Source organism: Calypte anna, chromosome 10 (assembly GCF_003957555.1).
Source record: "Calypte anna isolate BGI_N300 chromosome 10, bCalAnn1_v1.p, whole genome shotgun sequence".
Taxonomy (NCBI): domain Eukaryota; kingdom Metazoa; phylum Chordata; class Aves; order Apodiformes; family Trochilidae; genus Calypte; species Calypte anna.
Genome location: NC_044256.1, coordinates 5,851,608 through 5,865,362, shown reverse-complemented (window position 1 = coordinate 5,865,362; position 13,755 = coordinate 5,851,608). Strand labels below are relative to the sequence as shown.

Below are 13,755 nucleotides of genomic sequence, written 5' to 3'. Positions count from 1 at the left end.
ATAAAGTCAAGAGATTTATAGAAGTGAAGTTAGACAGACTTGAGTTTGTTAAGGAATAGTGTAAGATTTCTTACAGGTTAAAAAAAACCCACAACACAAACAAACACAAAAATTGCCTTTGTGTCCACTGATAAAATGAATAAATAAATAAATATCAGAGGCTTAACTTGCAAAGACTTTCAGTATATAACAGGATATATACAGTTTATGTACAAGCAAAAAAAAAAGTGCTGAAATAGGTTAACATGGTTTCCTTTACTACATAAATCTAGGAATATCTAAATGAAAACTCAGAGATGTTCAGAGATGGATCTAACAGTGAAAATAGAGTAGATGAGCTGTTAGGACTTATTTCAGGTACATGTTTGTACAATTTCCCATTTTCCATTTTCCGTAAAAAAATACATTCTTGATGTTTCATTTTAGCCAATGTACACACACAATGTCACAGAGTATGTTTGTTTATATTACTATTATTATTTTTGAAATCGTGTATTTCTAAAATGACATTATTATTTATTAAGGAAACATAATAATTTCTAGAGAATGCAGTTTACTAGTCCTTTTGTACATTTAAGCAGCTTTGCTTGTGGACTTAAAGTGAATAGGAAGCAAAGGTTTGTTTGCACTCTCCATCTCTAAGTATCACCAGTATTCACTTTTGGATTTATAGTTATTACCATGCCCTTCCAAAGTCTTCTATCCACATCTAAAGTTAAGGCTCCTGAGCTTCCAAAATTCTTTATCAAACAATCTGATGATGGACTCTAACTCACATCTGTAAGTTTAAACCCAATTATCAAATAATCTCTAAATATAGAAAGACTATTAAAGGACCAGCTGGCATTTTAAAATGATGAAAGCCAATACTGTTCTTTGGCACCAGCACTAGCTGGTGTTGCTAAGCTACTACTGCTGCCCAGACAGTTATACAGCATCAGGTATTTAACTCATGCAGGCCAGTGGCTGAAGAAAAAATAAAACCAAAACAAAACAGCACCAAAAAAACACAACCAAAAACAACAAACCACAAACAAAAACAACAAAATCTACAAAACTCAAACATTCAAAATGCATTTTTATACCACTGAAACTCAAATCTTACCATCCGAGTCATGAAGCATAATATAGCTGGTGTAAATGGTCAAATGACGACATACAGAGAAAAACTATTAGCTTTTGGTGCTATTTTGGAGTCCATGTTATTTTTAGTTGGCCTGTTGATTTACTTTGCTTTGTTGCTATAATGAAACTATAACACAGATGAGTTTTTTAATGTTACGTTCATCCATTTTCTTAGCTTTTGATGTGTGAACTTCAATTTTTGTCAAAAAAAAAAAAAAAAAAGGATGCTCTGCTTCTATACACCAACAGGGGATAGCAACTGGAAAAAAGCTACCAGCAAGTACTAGAATTTTTTTGACAATTAGAATAGAGCTCACGAAAATAATGTTACTTAGTAAGTAATCCGTGTTCAAAAAAACTCTTTTTGAGTTTCTGGCTGTTTCCATGAGGTTATACTATCTAGTCTTTTCCTAATTCTTTCATCACTGATCACACCTGTGATTTGCAGTTTCCAAATCCAAACCTGCATTTTCTTTTCATAAAGTAACCTAGCTAGCTCAAGTACCACCAATATCCTGTTTAGAAAACCAAGCATATTTAAAATTTGAAAGCTTCCAAATATCTTGCTAATCACAGACATTATCTCCATAGAGCTTCTTCTCTGGCTTGATTTCATTTTTATTTAGGACATTAATCTTATGCCCTTAGCAAAGCTGTGTCACTTGGAAGTCAGCCTTTTATCTCTGTTGGTGCAGGAGGAGATAATTCTAGAGGTAGAAGACAACTCTAACCTCTAAAGAATCCTGTTCTTTTCACTATACTCTGTAAGCACGAATTTCATGACTATGATCTTTCTTGACTTCCACAAATGATGAGGCTAGGATCATTATAATGAAAAATTAAAAGTTGAATACTTAATGGATTCGGGGTTTTGGTGGGGTTTTTTTCCCTATGTGGAATGCACAACCAGTTGAGAAAATTACAATGAAAAATTTTAACCCATTTTTTTGCTATCAAACAGTCCAGAATTATCACCTATTACCCTGCAGACTTTTGTCTGATAAACAATTTGAACAAAGGAGTTGAACAATGAGAACAAGAGCAATGGAAAAGCTCACATGTCTGCAGAACATGACAGAAACACTGCATATTGATTGGACACTTTGTACCTGCCTTCAAACACACATAAGGTTGCTGTGAGCCAGAGTTCATGTAACCTGACAAAAACATCAATTCACAACTCCTGGATTCTCAACACAGGGACTGGACATCATAGATAAAAAAAGTTACTGTTAAAGTTAGGTGATATTCTCACCTAATCAAGAAAAAACATTTAAACCATTTTCCAGCTCTAACCAAACTTTTCTGGAAAAAGTAACCTTCAGTTTGGAGAAAAAAAACCTGCCATGAGCAACCTCAAAAGATCATCATGTTCTACAAATCTGCACTATACATATATCTATGTGTACACAGCCAAAAAACCCAAAACCAACCAACTGAAAAAAAAAACCCCAAAAAAACCCAAAAAACCCCAACCTCTCCAAACCAAAACCAACCCACAACATAACTATAAAAACCCCAAACCAACAATACAGAACTTTGTAGAAAATATTTTTAAATTTAAGAGAGTTACTGCTATATGCTTGCAGTTCCACAGGACTATAAACAATGAGGCTGTGCATCTACTAATGCTACTATTCTAATCCCAGTATTTTTATGGTAATATTCCTTGCATTATCTGTTAATACACTGCCTAAAGGCTTGCTACACATCACTGGATCAGTGAAACACAAGTATACGAAACATTATATTTATTTTTAAAAAATATAGACAGGTTAGAAAATGTTTCAATTTCTTAGACAAAAAGTGGCAAGAACTCATCAGTATTATGATTACAGTTCTCAGCATGCTTGTACAACCTTGTTATCCAATGGTATGGCATATTTATAGCTTACTAGAACAACTGATCTTCACTTGGCAGATACCAAAATACAGAAGGAACAGATAGAACATTTCTTAAGAAAGCACTTTTGGGATTAAGGGGGTGTGAATCCTGTCTGAGAACACACTATTTGCTTATTCTCGTCTTCCCACTCTTCAGGCATTTCAAATGGCATTTGGAGAAGCAAACATTTCTCCCTGTTAAGCAATAAAAGCATTCTTTAATAGACACAAAAACCACAATTTTATCTACTAAATATACATTTTATTGTCTTACGCTGAAGTTATTAAAAGTTAGTGCCTGCTTCTGAGAAATCCAGTAAAACACACACCATCCAATTATAACTTTATACTCTCCAACAGATACATGAACTATCTTCATCATGAGAAAGATCTCACCTTGAAACTACCCTGCAAACTTCTATTTGTCTATTTCAAACTATTCCTTGATAATTTAACTAGAAAAGAATGGAATCCCTTTTTTGCAGATCCATGTCTGTAAAACGCAAATAATCTCACATTCTCCAGGCTGCTCTCCTCAAAAAGTAATTTTTATTTCGACCAAAGGATCATTAAATGTGTTTGTATCATCAAAACTCTCATTTCCACAAGACTCCAATGATTAATATAATCATTTTGCTTTACTGTTAATCTTCAGGCTACTTCTAGGCCTCTAACAAATATAATTACACTGACTGCTGAATTTTCTGCTTTTAGAAAACAGAACACTTCACAAATTATATTATTTTTAAGCTTCTCACATGCTATTCACCTTTAGAATTTTCTATAGTCTACACTGTTAGTCAGAACTTCACATCCTTCTGCTTTTTTTCATTCTGGAGGACTGCCTCTAAGTTAAGACTTAATATAACTCAAATGCAGAAACAATCTCCAACAGATGTATGGTTGAACTTTACAATGGGTTAGACTACAAAGAACCACCTCTGCAGCAGACGGTGACTCATGAGATTGCTTATATTTTGCACTTATACTGCAGGCAAAGGAGATAAAAAACATTTTAAACCACAATTTTATCTGTTTCATGGTGAACATACTGAAGGAAGATACCAAAAGTACTTCTAGACCTTTCTGAAACAGGGAAATATGGCTTAAAATACAGCTCAAATTCTTAAATGAGCTAGTTTTCACAAATTTGGGCAACAGCCCATTAGAACATTTTACTAGAGCATTCAATTTGGCATCTGATTCTTTTTCCTATTTAAGTCAATTGCAGTATATACAAAGAAATACTATTTGGGGGACTTGTACAGTTCCTAAATATACCACAATATAAAGAAAAAATCTAATTAATTCTTAACTTCCAGGAGCTCTAAAGTTAAGCACATGTGTACTTAACATGTGAAAAACTCATCCCTCACACACCCATCTTGTTTCATTGCTGTTATAAATCATAACAGACATGGAAAAAAGGAAGAAAACTTCTGAAAACCAAAAAATAATCACAGTGCAACAAAAAAACCAAACCAGAGTGTGCAACAACATTCAAGTCTGAAAAGCAATTGTGACTCTCAAACTGACCCCTTTTTTCCCACCACTTTTTATTTTCTCTGTTTTCAAAATATCTTAATTAATCAGATAATGTGAGATAATTGCTTGTTGTTATTTGGGAACCAACCAGCTGATCCAGACCTCAGTTAACCCTAAACAATACATACGTTAAGGCAAGCTCTTAAGCTGTCAGGACACACAGATGAACTGTCAAGTGGAAGGACACCTACAGTCTAGTGGTTTGTCTAGTGGTGAAATACAGTTCCTCAAGCAAACAGAGTACTGCTTCAGATGAAGGTTCAAAGTCAGAAATAGAAAATGGTTTTGCTTCCTTCTACCTTCCTTCTAGTTACTCCAGATAAAAACACAATGAAGGATATAATTGAACACTTCAGACAACTCTCATCTAGAACTGATGGATATTGCCAGTGAGGATGACTTTTCCTAATGGCTGATTTGATACTCAGGCTTTCAGACATTCAACTCAAAGTTAGGTTAAGTATGATAAGCATGTGGTACATGGTAGACAGCAAAATGTCATTCTGATGTTGGTTACTTATTATCTGTATAACCCTTTATTGTTTGCACTGTCATTATTGCTTCTACAGTAAGGGTTCCTCTCCACCCAAAGTGGAAATATCACATACCAACAGAAATTAGTCTGTCAAATCACAATACCAGCTTTTTAAAAGCTCAAAGCTGCACTGACTATTTATACTAATTGGCTAGCAAGATAATATTTACTGAATAGAGGTGAACTTCAGAAGCAGATACAACGTCTCGACTACTGTTGCCAGTTGCTGCATGCTGTAATGGTATTTCAAAGGATCTCAAAGTTGAGTCTGATGGAGAAAGTTTATTTCAAATCTGTGACCTGATTTCATGAGGAAGGAAGGGAAATTTTTACATTGAGCAAAAAAAATTCTGAAATTACTTGCTAAATTTTTTAGGCCCAGAATAATCCTTGTTACACAAATATAAATAGGACAAGAGGTGTGTTTCAAGAGGGCTTAAAAAAGGATAATGTATCCTCTTGTACCAGAATAACCATAAAGAACTGGATGACTTAGGCCTATATGTTATATCTGACTCGTGCCTACCATAGAAATATTACTAGCGTCCTTCTGAAAGGACAACCATGACTGCTGCAATTCCTTCCTTCATGCATAAAAGGCAACACGGGAAAATTTTAACACTGTCTAAATCCATACAATGATATGAAGAAGAAAATGTGCACCTGCCACCTTATCTGTCCTCTCTTCCAGTCTAGTCTGCACTACTCTCTCTGTATACCATGTAGCAGGTTTTGTGGTAACAGTGTCAGAGATGACCCAGAGACATCACGTACTCCAGCTGTAAGAGACCCATCCCTGCATGTACAGACACAGTGATAATGATTCAGACACAGTGAGAGAACATACATGATCAGAACTAAACCACTTGATATGGAAACACCCAGAGATTACAAAAAAATTACCATGATAAACTATACTGAGGAGAGGATTTAAGTTCCAAAAGCAGAATAAAGTACTTTTAATGGAATTAAGAACACACTGTTCTTAAAAATCCAGACTGTGGCCTCTGGTTATGGGGTAGAGACTCTAATTCTCTGACTTTGATAAAGAGAGAAGGCTTAGCTTTGGGGCATTTTTATCTTAAAAATACTGCCTATGCTTACGTTATGATGCTCTAAATGTTTAAATAACACTCAATTATAAATTCCCTAGGTCTGTCTCATTTACACAGTATTCATTTAAAGCAGTGATTAATACCATAAGGAAGAGTGTGTATATATATATATATACACATACACACCACACTATATTCTGCTTCTAGAAGAGTATCTTTCTTTAAATAACCCACTGAAATATTTACACTCCTATAAGTTATGTATTTTCAGACAGTTCACATATAAGAGTCCCATTTCTCCTCTGCCCTTTTATTTCAGGAGTGAGGAAAAAAATGAAACATGAAACAATAGCCAATTAAGTATGACAATTCACAACTCATTCCTTAATAAGTTGCAACATAATAACTAAAATGGAAGTGTAATAAGTTCAGCAGCTGCCAATGACTGGATAATTGACCTTGGAAATTCCCACTTCAACTAAGCTACTTACCTTTTCCTAAGTTTCTCGGCAGACTGTAAGTGTTCCACACAGATGGTTGTTCCAAGTTTCAGTATGTTCTGTCTTAACAACAAACGCTAATATGTTTCCAGCATAACATAATGTCTGGAAAGGACAACCAGAATTCAGAGAATATATTTCATCCCTAAAGAAATTGAGAGATACACCCATCTTTCTAATTCAAATTAAAAAAACCAAAATAAAACTGTATCTTCCACTGACAGCACTAAGAGATGTACTTGTAATATTTTTATTCTGCAATCTGGCTGCCTAGAGAAAAATAAAGGCTTTAAAACCCGGGTAATCTATACAGGTTTAGGAAAAAAAAAAAAAAAAAAAAAAAAAAAAAAAAAAAAAGCTGTTTCTTCCCAGAAGACTTCCCATGCCCTAATAGAGCATTTTTGCTTTTTCAACTATTCCTTCCTGTAACACAGGAAATTTTATAATTAATTTAAGTGCTTCTCAGCTTCACAAGACTTAGGCAACAGAATATACTGAGAAGGAATAAAAGCTGTTTGCCTCATTAAATAAACAATGCTGACTTCCACGAGTTCGCTATTTTTCAGTGCATCGAAGACAAGAAAATGCACAGTTACTCTTGGCCCAAAATCCTTAGGAAGTCACAAATGATACTTCTAACATGCAAAATTTGAAAATTTAAAGGAACAGCGTCTTCTAACCCATTGTTCATCTTTCCAGCTAATCTGCTATCAGTCCACATGGATATGGAAACAGCATTTTCACCCATGAATCCACTTGTTCCAAAATCCTGCCTTACACATGTATTCTGGAAAGTTCAGAGAATGGACCCAAGGCTTCTAAGTCTTTTTTATTATATGATGCATATGACCTCTCACACCAGCATCACAGGTTTCAGCTGGAATCTAATTGGTTATACCAGCCTTGTTTCATTTTTTTGGTCTGTTACACAATATTGTCACAATGTATAAATCAAGAATGCTAAGGAAATAAATACTGATCAATTACCTAGGCAAGGTAATCTTCATGAAATTTATTAAGGCAAGAGGCAAGCCCATGCAGATGACAGATAATTTTTTACTAATAGTATGTACCAGCATACATGCCCAGCAGGCTTCCTGAGATGCAAAACTATAGGTACTGGACTTTCTTCCCAGCTTGCTCACATTTCAAAGTCCTGACAAGCTCACAAAGGAAATAAAAATCATGCCTAATGTGTTAGTAAATCAAATCATTCAGAAGAAAAAGGGGTGGTAGGCTAATAACAGACACAGCAGTAGACAGTTACAAAGTCTCAAAGAATCAAAGTTAGTGTATGTATATCACAAGTGTATGTAACTGGAGGTTCTGCTATAGGTAACTAAAACTGTTATTGCAACAGCTAACAGTGATCAAACTGTTTCAACACCGAACACCGCAATACTACTTTCTCAAGTTTATCATCCAATCTAGCTGCTCATATTTTGCTTGTCATTGCTTGTAGTGAAATGAGGCAACCAGGTGCCACTAATTGCCAGGGAGTGGGCATGAGCTTGTGCTAAGCCCACCTGTGCCTGATTGAGGCAGGTCCCCACTGCGCATGAGCAGGATTAGGGGGCCAATAAAAGGCAGCCACTCAAGCCTCACCCTAGTGGTGAGGAGCTCTGATGGTGCAACCAAGTTGGTGTGATACTGAGACAAAGCTCCAGGGGCACAGTCAGGTTAGTGCAGTGCTCAGAGAAGCAGTAAAAAGCCAAGCATGCCGAGGTTGTGAGTTCAAGCGTGAGCTGAGCTTGTGAGTTCAGGCCTTACCTTTTATTGGCCCCCTAATCCTGCGCATGTGCAGTTAGGGCCCGCCTTAATCAGGCACAGGTGGGCTTAGCACAAGCTCATGCCCACTCCCTGGCAATTAGTGGCACCTGGTTGCCTCATTTCACTACAAGCAATGACATAGAGCAACTAATTCCACTTGCTCCCAGAATCCAATCTATTTAACAATCTGCATCAGACATCTGGTAAGTCTCCTGAGGAGGAAACTTTCTTCAATGCAAAAATTTACCTAGCCAGTTCCCAAAATAGCAATACCAACCACTTTCAAAAGAAGACTGAAAGAATTAGAGTATTTACAGGTACAAAACATTGCCTGAACCAGAATCAAATTTTACAGAACAAACTGTCTATGATCAACTAATTGTCATGGTCATGAAGGCCACATATTTGAAATCTACCATTAGAACAATCATTTACTGAGAAGGGATGTGGTCAGATAATCTTACCAGATAGTTTATGACATCTCTGTGGTTGCAACACCAGCAATGTTTCTAATTATTTATGCAAATTCCAGAAAAAAAAAAACAAAAACCTAACAACAACAGGTTGGATGTGAAAGCTACAAAGTCAGTATATGCAATATGTACCGATACTAGCAGTAAATTTACTTTCTCTCACACAGCTTAGCTCTACTTTCACAATAAAAAACCCTGTTTGCAGCAAGCTTTTCATACAAGCTAATGTTCATTCCCCTAAACTACAAATACTATCACTGTTACCTCCTTTATTTCCCCCGACTATCCACAAGCATTAATAGAAACCCCAGAAAAGAGGAAAGGATGAATGAAAAAAAACAGTCTGCATCTGAAATGGAAAAGAGATAAATACTCATAGCTGCTGACAAATCTTTTTTATAATCTCCCCTTCACTTTCACAATGACACCACACACGAACATGGTAAAACAACCTGCTGCAGGTAAGGAACTATCACGGTCACAGACTAGTAGAAGCCTTTAAAAAGTTAGCTCCCTCTACGCACAAGAATTTAAACCTATTTTGTACAATATCATTGAAGAATACAAAAAAGCTTATTCACTCAGCTTTCTCAGTTAATAATGTAGACAAGTATATAAGGTATTTCACATGACAGGGAAGTTTGGTTTGAGTTTACCTTGACAATTCCCCTATATATGTTTCCCTTTTCAAAGAACACAAAAAGCATGTATGTCATGAACCCTGAAGATATACTATATGAAAGTTGCTTTTAAACCATATTACTTAATCTGAACACGGGATATGGATGAAAAGAGATAGACCTGAGAAGAAACTTGATGAAGAGGCAGAACAAGATTTCTTTCTACACAAGAATACAACTATCATCAAATAACTATATATAAAAGAAGAGATAACTTGTACTTTGATGTATATTCTTATAATATTTCTAGTACCATAGTATGATTTTAGAAACTTGTGTAATCTTACAATTTAACTTAGAATTTTATTAATGCTTTTCTATACTTCAGATAACTCCTGTCTCTGAGGCTAGTAATTTTCTCAGATCAAGGCAGGGCAGGAGAAGGATCAACATCTAAACATCTTAATGCCAGCTTTCTAAATAGTTTCAAGAAATGACTGCAAAGAGCAGCATGTGCTTTTGGAGTCACACTAATGGGTCCATCAGGCCTGCAGTTCACTAGTGTTGTAACACTGCTACAGTTACCATAAACCTTAAGCACACTTAGCTGAAGCATTAAAATAAACCATTACAAGTACAAAGCCTGTTAACTACAAATTGCCCTTTAGAATCCAAGCCATACAACCAAGAGTGAAGAAATATTTTCTCATATGCCAATACCACTGGAAATATAGGAAAGACAAAGAACCTTGTCACTGCTTACACTACCAGGAAAGGTTTCTGTGATCTACCAGAACAGCCTAATCTTGAGAGCTATTCTTCCATGATCAAAATGAGGCCAATATTCAGTTCTTCATGTACTTAAAAATATCAAAGATGCAAAGTTCACATACCTTACATAAAAAGTTTATTCTTTTACACAACTGGAGACACCAAGAATGAAACTGCCAGTTCTCTGAATGAATGACTGCCTAGCATTTCACAACTTGATGATGATTTCTGCCTAAACAGAGAATGAACCAGTGCCAGCCCATCTAACTCCAAATTCTTTCAAGACCCTTTCTTATATTTGATTAGGAAGTTTTCTGTGAGTAGTAGGATAAGCAGTGCAGGATGGGCTTACTTTGGTTTGGTTTCTTTCATCAGCCAGAATTTTACAAAAAACAGGAAATTATTTTCAAAAAGTGAACACTTAATTTAGGACACAGTGTATACCTGACCCATTATAATAACACAGGACAGTAAGACCTTCTAGTCAACAGTCTTACAGTGTTTTCCCTATGCTTTCTATCCATTCACTCCATAAGCAGGAATCATGGTTTCTTCATCATGATGAGCAAGTAACACTGACATAATTTAACTGGAAAACAGACTTTTCTATGGGTTACAACACAGAGAGAAGATGAGAAGACACCCACAATCAGAAAAACAGCATATATTACAGCATACTGATAACATCCAAAAGCCAAGTTTCCAGCAGCTGAGGAATATTCAGCTATTACTGAAACAGTTGTGCTTAGCAAACAAACAATCAGTTGTGTACGTTCCTGCTTCATATGTCAAGATAAGAAGTCAATCTGTCTAAGGTGTGGTATTTCAGTAAGCAAATTAATACATAGGCAGACAGATTGTTAATTTAAGTCATACCTCATCACAGCGAAAAGTCACATATTAACTTGAAGACATTCAATCTCAGAAGAATTATTATTACAAGATCAAGGCTCCTGGAACAAATTGATGTTTAAGGATTACGAGAAGTCCCAAAACCAAAGAAAAATATCTAAACAATTAATTAAAAACTGCTCTTCTGCTCTGAAGGACTAAAAATAATTAGAGGAACATGCTGCATAAAAGCATATTAAACAGTTATTTTTAAAATTACACCATTTCTGCCACATGCTCAGAACTACATAACCTAAATAATTTATCTAACAATTTTGGTTTTTAATGAGCAATTTCAAAGCCAAAAACTCTGGTCCATTGGAAGAGCTGAAAAGACATACTTGAAACCAATAGCATATTAAATTAAATGGAGCATATCTTCACCAATAAAGTAGACTGTTACTAGAGCTCTCAGAAATGTCTAATTCTTCATAACTGTCAAATACCATTTCACTATTTATGAAAAGCTTCCATAAACCAGTATTATACTAATGGATCCATGTGTGCACTGCATCCATACACACCTGCAAACACTGATAATCAACACTGAGTGAGGCTGCACGAGTAACATTTTTTTTTTTAACTTACACAAGTAGGGCACAATGGAAAGTGGACAAGAAAATCACAAAAGAGTAAAGAGAATCTGTATTTGGGCATTTGTGCACAGAATAAACGAGCTCTTTCATCAGATCCCCAGTCCTGTGGGACCAACAAACAGCCTCTCCCAGGGGGCTCGTCCCAGCCCCTCTTGTGGCAGGTCTTTTGGTTGCCCCAAAGCCGCAGGTTTTTCCAGCCCTCCTGGTGCACTCGCACTTTCCTCAGCAGAGAAATCTTAAACGCCGTGTGTTGTGTGTACCATAAAACCAGCTTCTGCTGCGCTTATTCTATTACCTTCAGGACAAGGTAGCTCGTGGCTAGGAGTACAGCCCCGCGCCGAGACCTTGAGAAACGACCGACACCTCAAGGTGAGCCCAGGTCGGAGCCGGTACAAAAGACGGCAGAGACAGCAAGAGCGGCCCCCGAGAGCCACGCCAACCGCTGAGACAATGCCAAATGTTAATTTGTGATCCCAACTTTCATCTGCCAAACCACCCTGTCTAACCCTTCCAAAAGAGGCAACAAAGCACCGTCACACCGCTGCCGACCTGAGATTGGCTGGAACGGAGGAAGCACCAGAACCATACCGAAAACGGCGTAGCCGAACGAATTTCTCACCTGACGGCCACCCGGTCCCGCGCCCACAGGCGGAGGACCGGAATGGAGCCTCAGCCGCCAGCCCCGCTCCTCAGGACCGCCGGGGGGGCTGAGGAAAGGCTCCCGAAATCGGCGCCGCCTCCGCCTCACACCTGTCGGCGCGAGCTCGCAGCCCTCAGGCGCTGCTGGCGGCCCCACGGCGCGTGCCTGGCAGCGACCGCTGGGCCCGGCTAACGGCTGCGGGGGCGCGTGGCTGCGCCTCCACGCACACACACGGACACACACGGACACAGCCCCGCCGCTTCCCGCGCGCCCCCGCACTCACCGAGAAGCCGGCCCAGAAGGGGCAGGAGTGGCGGACACGGGCCGAGGTGGTGAGCGCCAGGGCGGCGAAGCTGACGGCCACGATGAGGCAGCCGAGCACCATCTGCGTGACCCCCAGGGCCAGCATAGCCCGCGAGCGGGCGCGGTGCTCGCGCAAGCGGGACAGGCTGCGGGACAGCGCCGTGGGGCTGAGGGCGCGCGCCCCGCCGGGGGCCCGCACCGCTCCGCCCGCCGGCATCCTCCGCCGGGCCCCTCACGGAGCGGCCGGGCGGTACCGCCTCCTCCTGCGCCCCGCAGGGCAGCCGGCTGCGGGCGCTGCAGGGCGGCGGGCAGCCGCGGCGCATGGAGGTGCAGCTGCCCCGCCGCCCGGGGCGGCCCGCGCTCCCCCGGCCGGAGAACAGCGGCCGGCAAGCAGGGCGGGAGAGGGACAGCCACGGCCGCCTCCTCTCCCCGCTGCCGGCACGGCCAAGGGGGCGGGGGGGGATAGGCTCGCCCTCTGCCGCCGGCGGGGGCGGCCCCGGCTGCGGCCCGGCCCCGGCGGCGCTGGCTGAGCGCACGCACGGCCAGAACCGCAGCCCCTCTTGTCGGTCCGCCGCGGCTGCCGTTTCCCCGCGGAGGGAGGAGGGGAGGGGGAGAGACAGGGAGGAGAGGGGGAAGGGTTGTTTACGGCCAATGGCGGGCGGAGGCAGCGGCAAGGAGGATCAGCGCCGGCGGCCCTGCGGAGAGAGCGGCGAGGACTCGGCGGCGAGGCCCAGCCCCGCCCGGGGCGCCCCCAGCACCGGGACAGCGCCGAGCCGCGGCGTGCGAGAGAAGGCGGACGCCCCTCTCTGCCAGCCGCCGGGCTACGGTGCGCCTGGCCACCGAAGGCACAATCACTGGCACCTGGGCTTTGTGCAGCGGGCACATTGGCAGCTAATGCCCCCGCCCCCTCCGCTCTATGTCAGCGTCCAGCGGTGGAGGAAGGGAGCCTTCCTCCTATGTGCTATGCAAACCCCACAGTGCTCAGGGTCATTTTAACAATTCTTCTTTTCTACCCCCAACCGAACTACAACCAAGCCTCAGCTTGCA

General features: G+C 40.2%; 1 protein-coding gene across 3 annotated transcripts in view; it reads right to left on the bottom strand.

Moving 5' to 3' along the window:
• Positions 1-12,868, bottom strand: part of FAM189A1 (family with sequence similarity 189 member A1) — a 97,705-nt gene extending 84,837 nt beyond the window's left edge. For 2 of the 3 annotated variants that reach the window (XM_030457172.1, XM_030457173.1), the window contains exon 1: positions 12,689-12,846. In XM_030457172.1, the coding sequence (XP_030313032.1) occupies positions 12,689-12,814 (126 nt within the window). In that variant the 5' untranslated portion in view covers positions 12,815-12,846. Of the gene's footprint in view, positions 1-12,688 lie in introns of all 3 variants that reach the window. The other variant, XM_030457175.1, reaches the window with a different exon arrangement.
• Between the last annotated feature and the right edge of the window lie 887 nt (positions 12,869-13,755).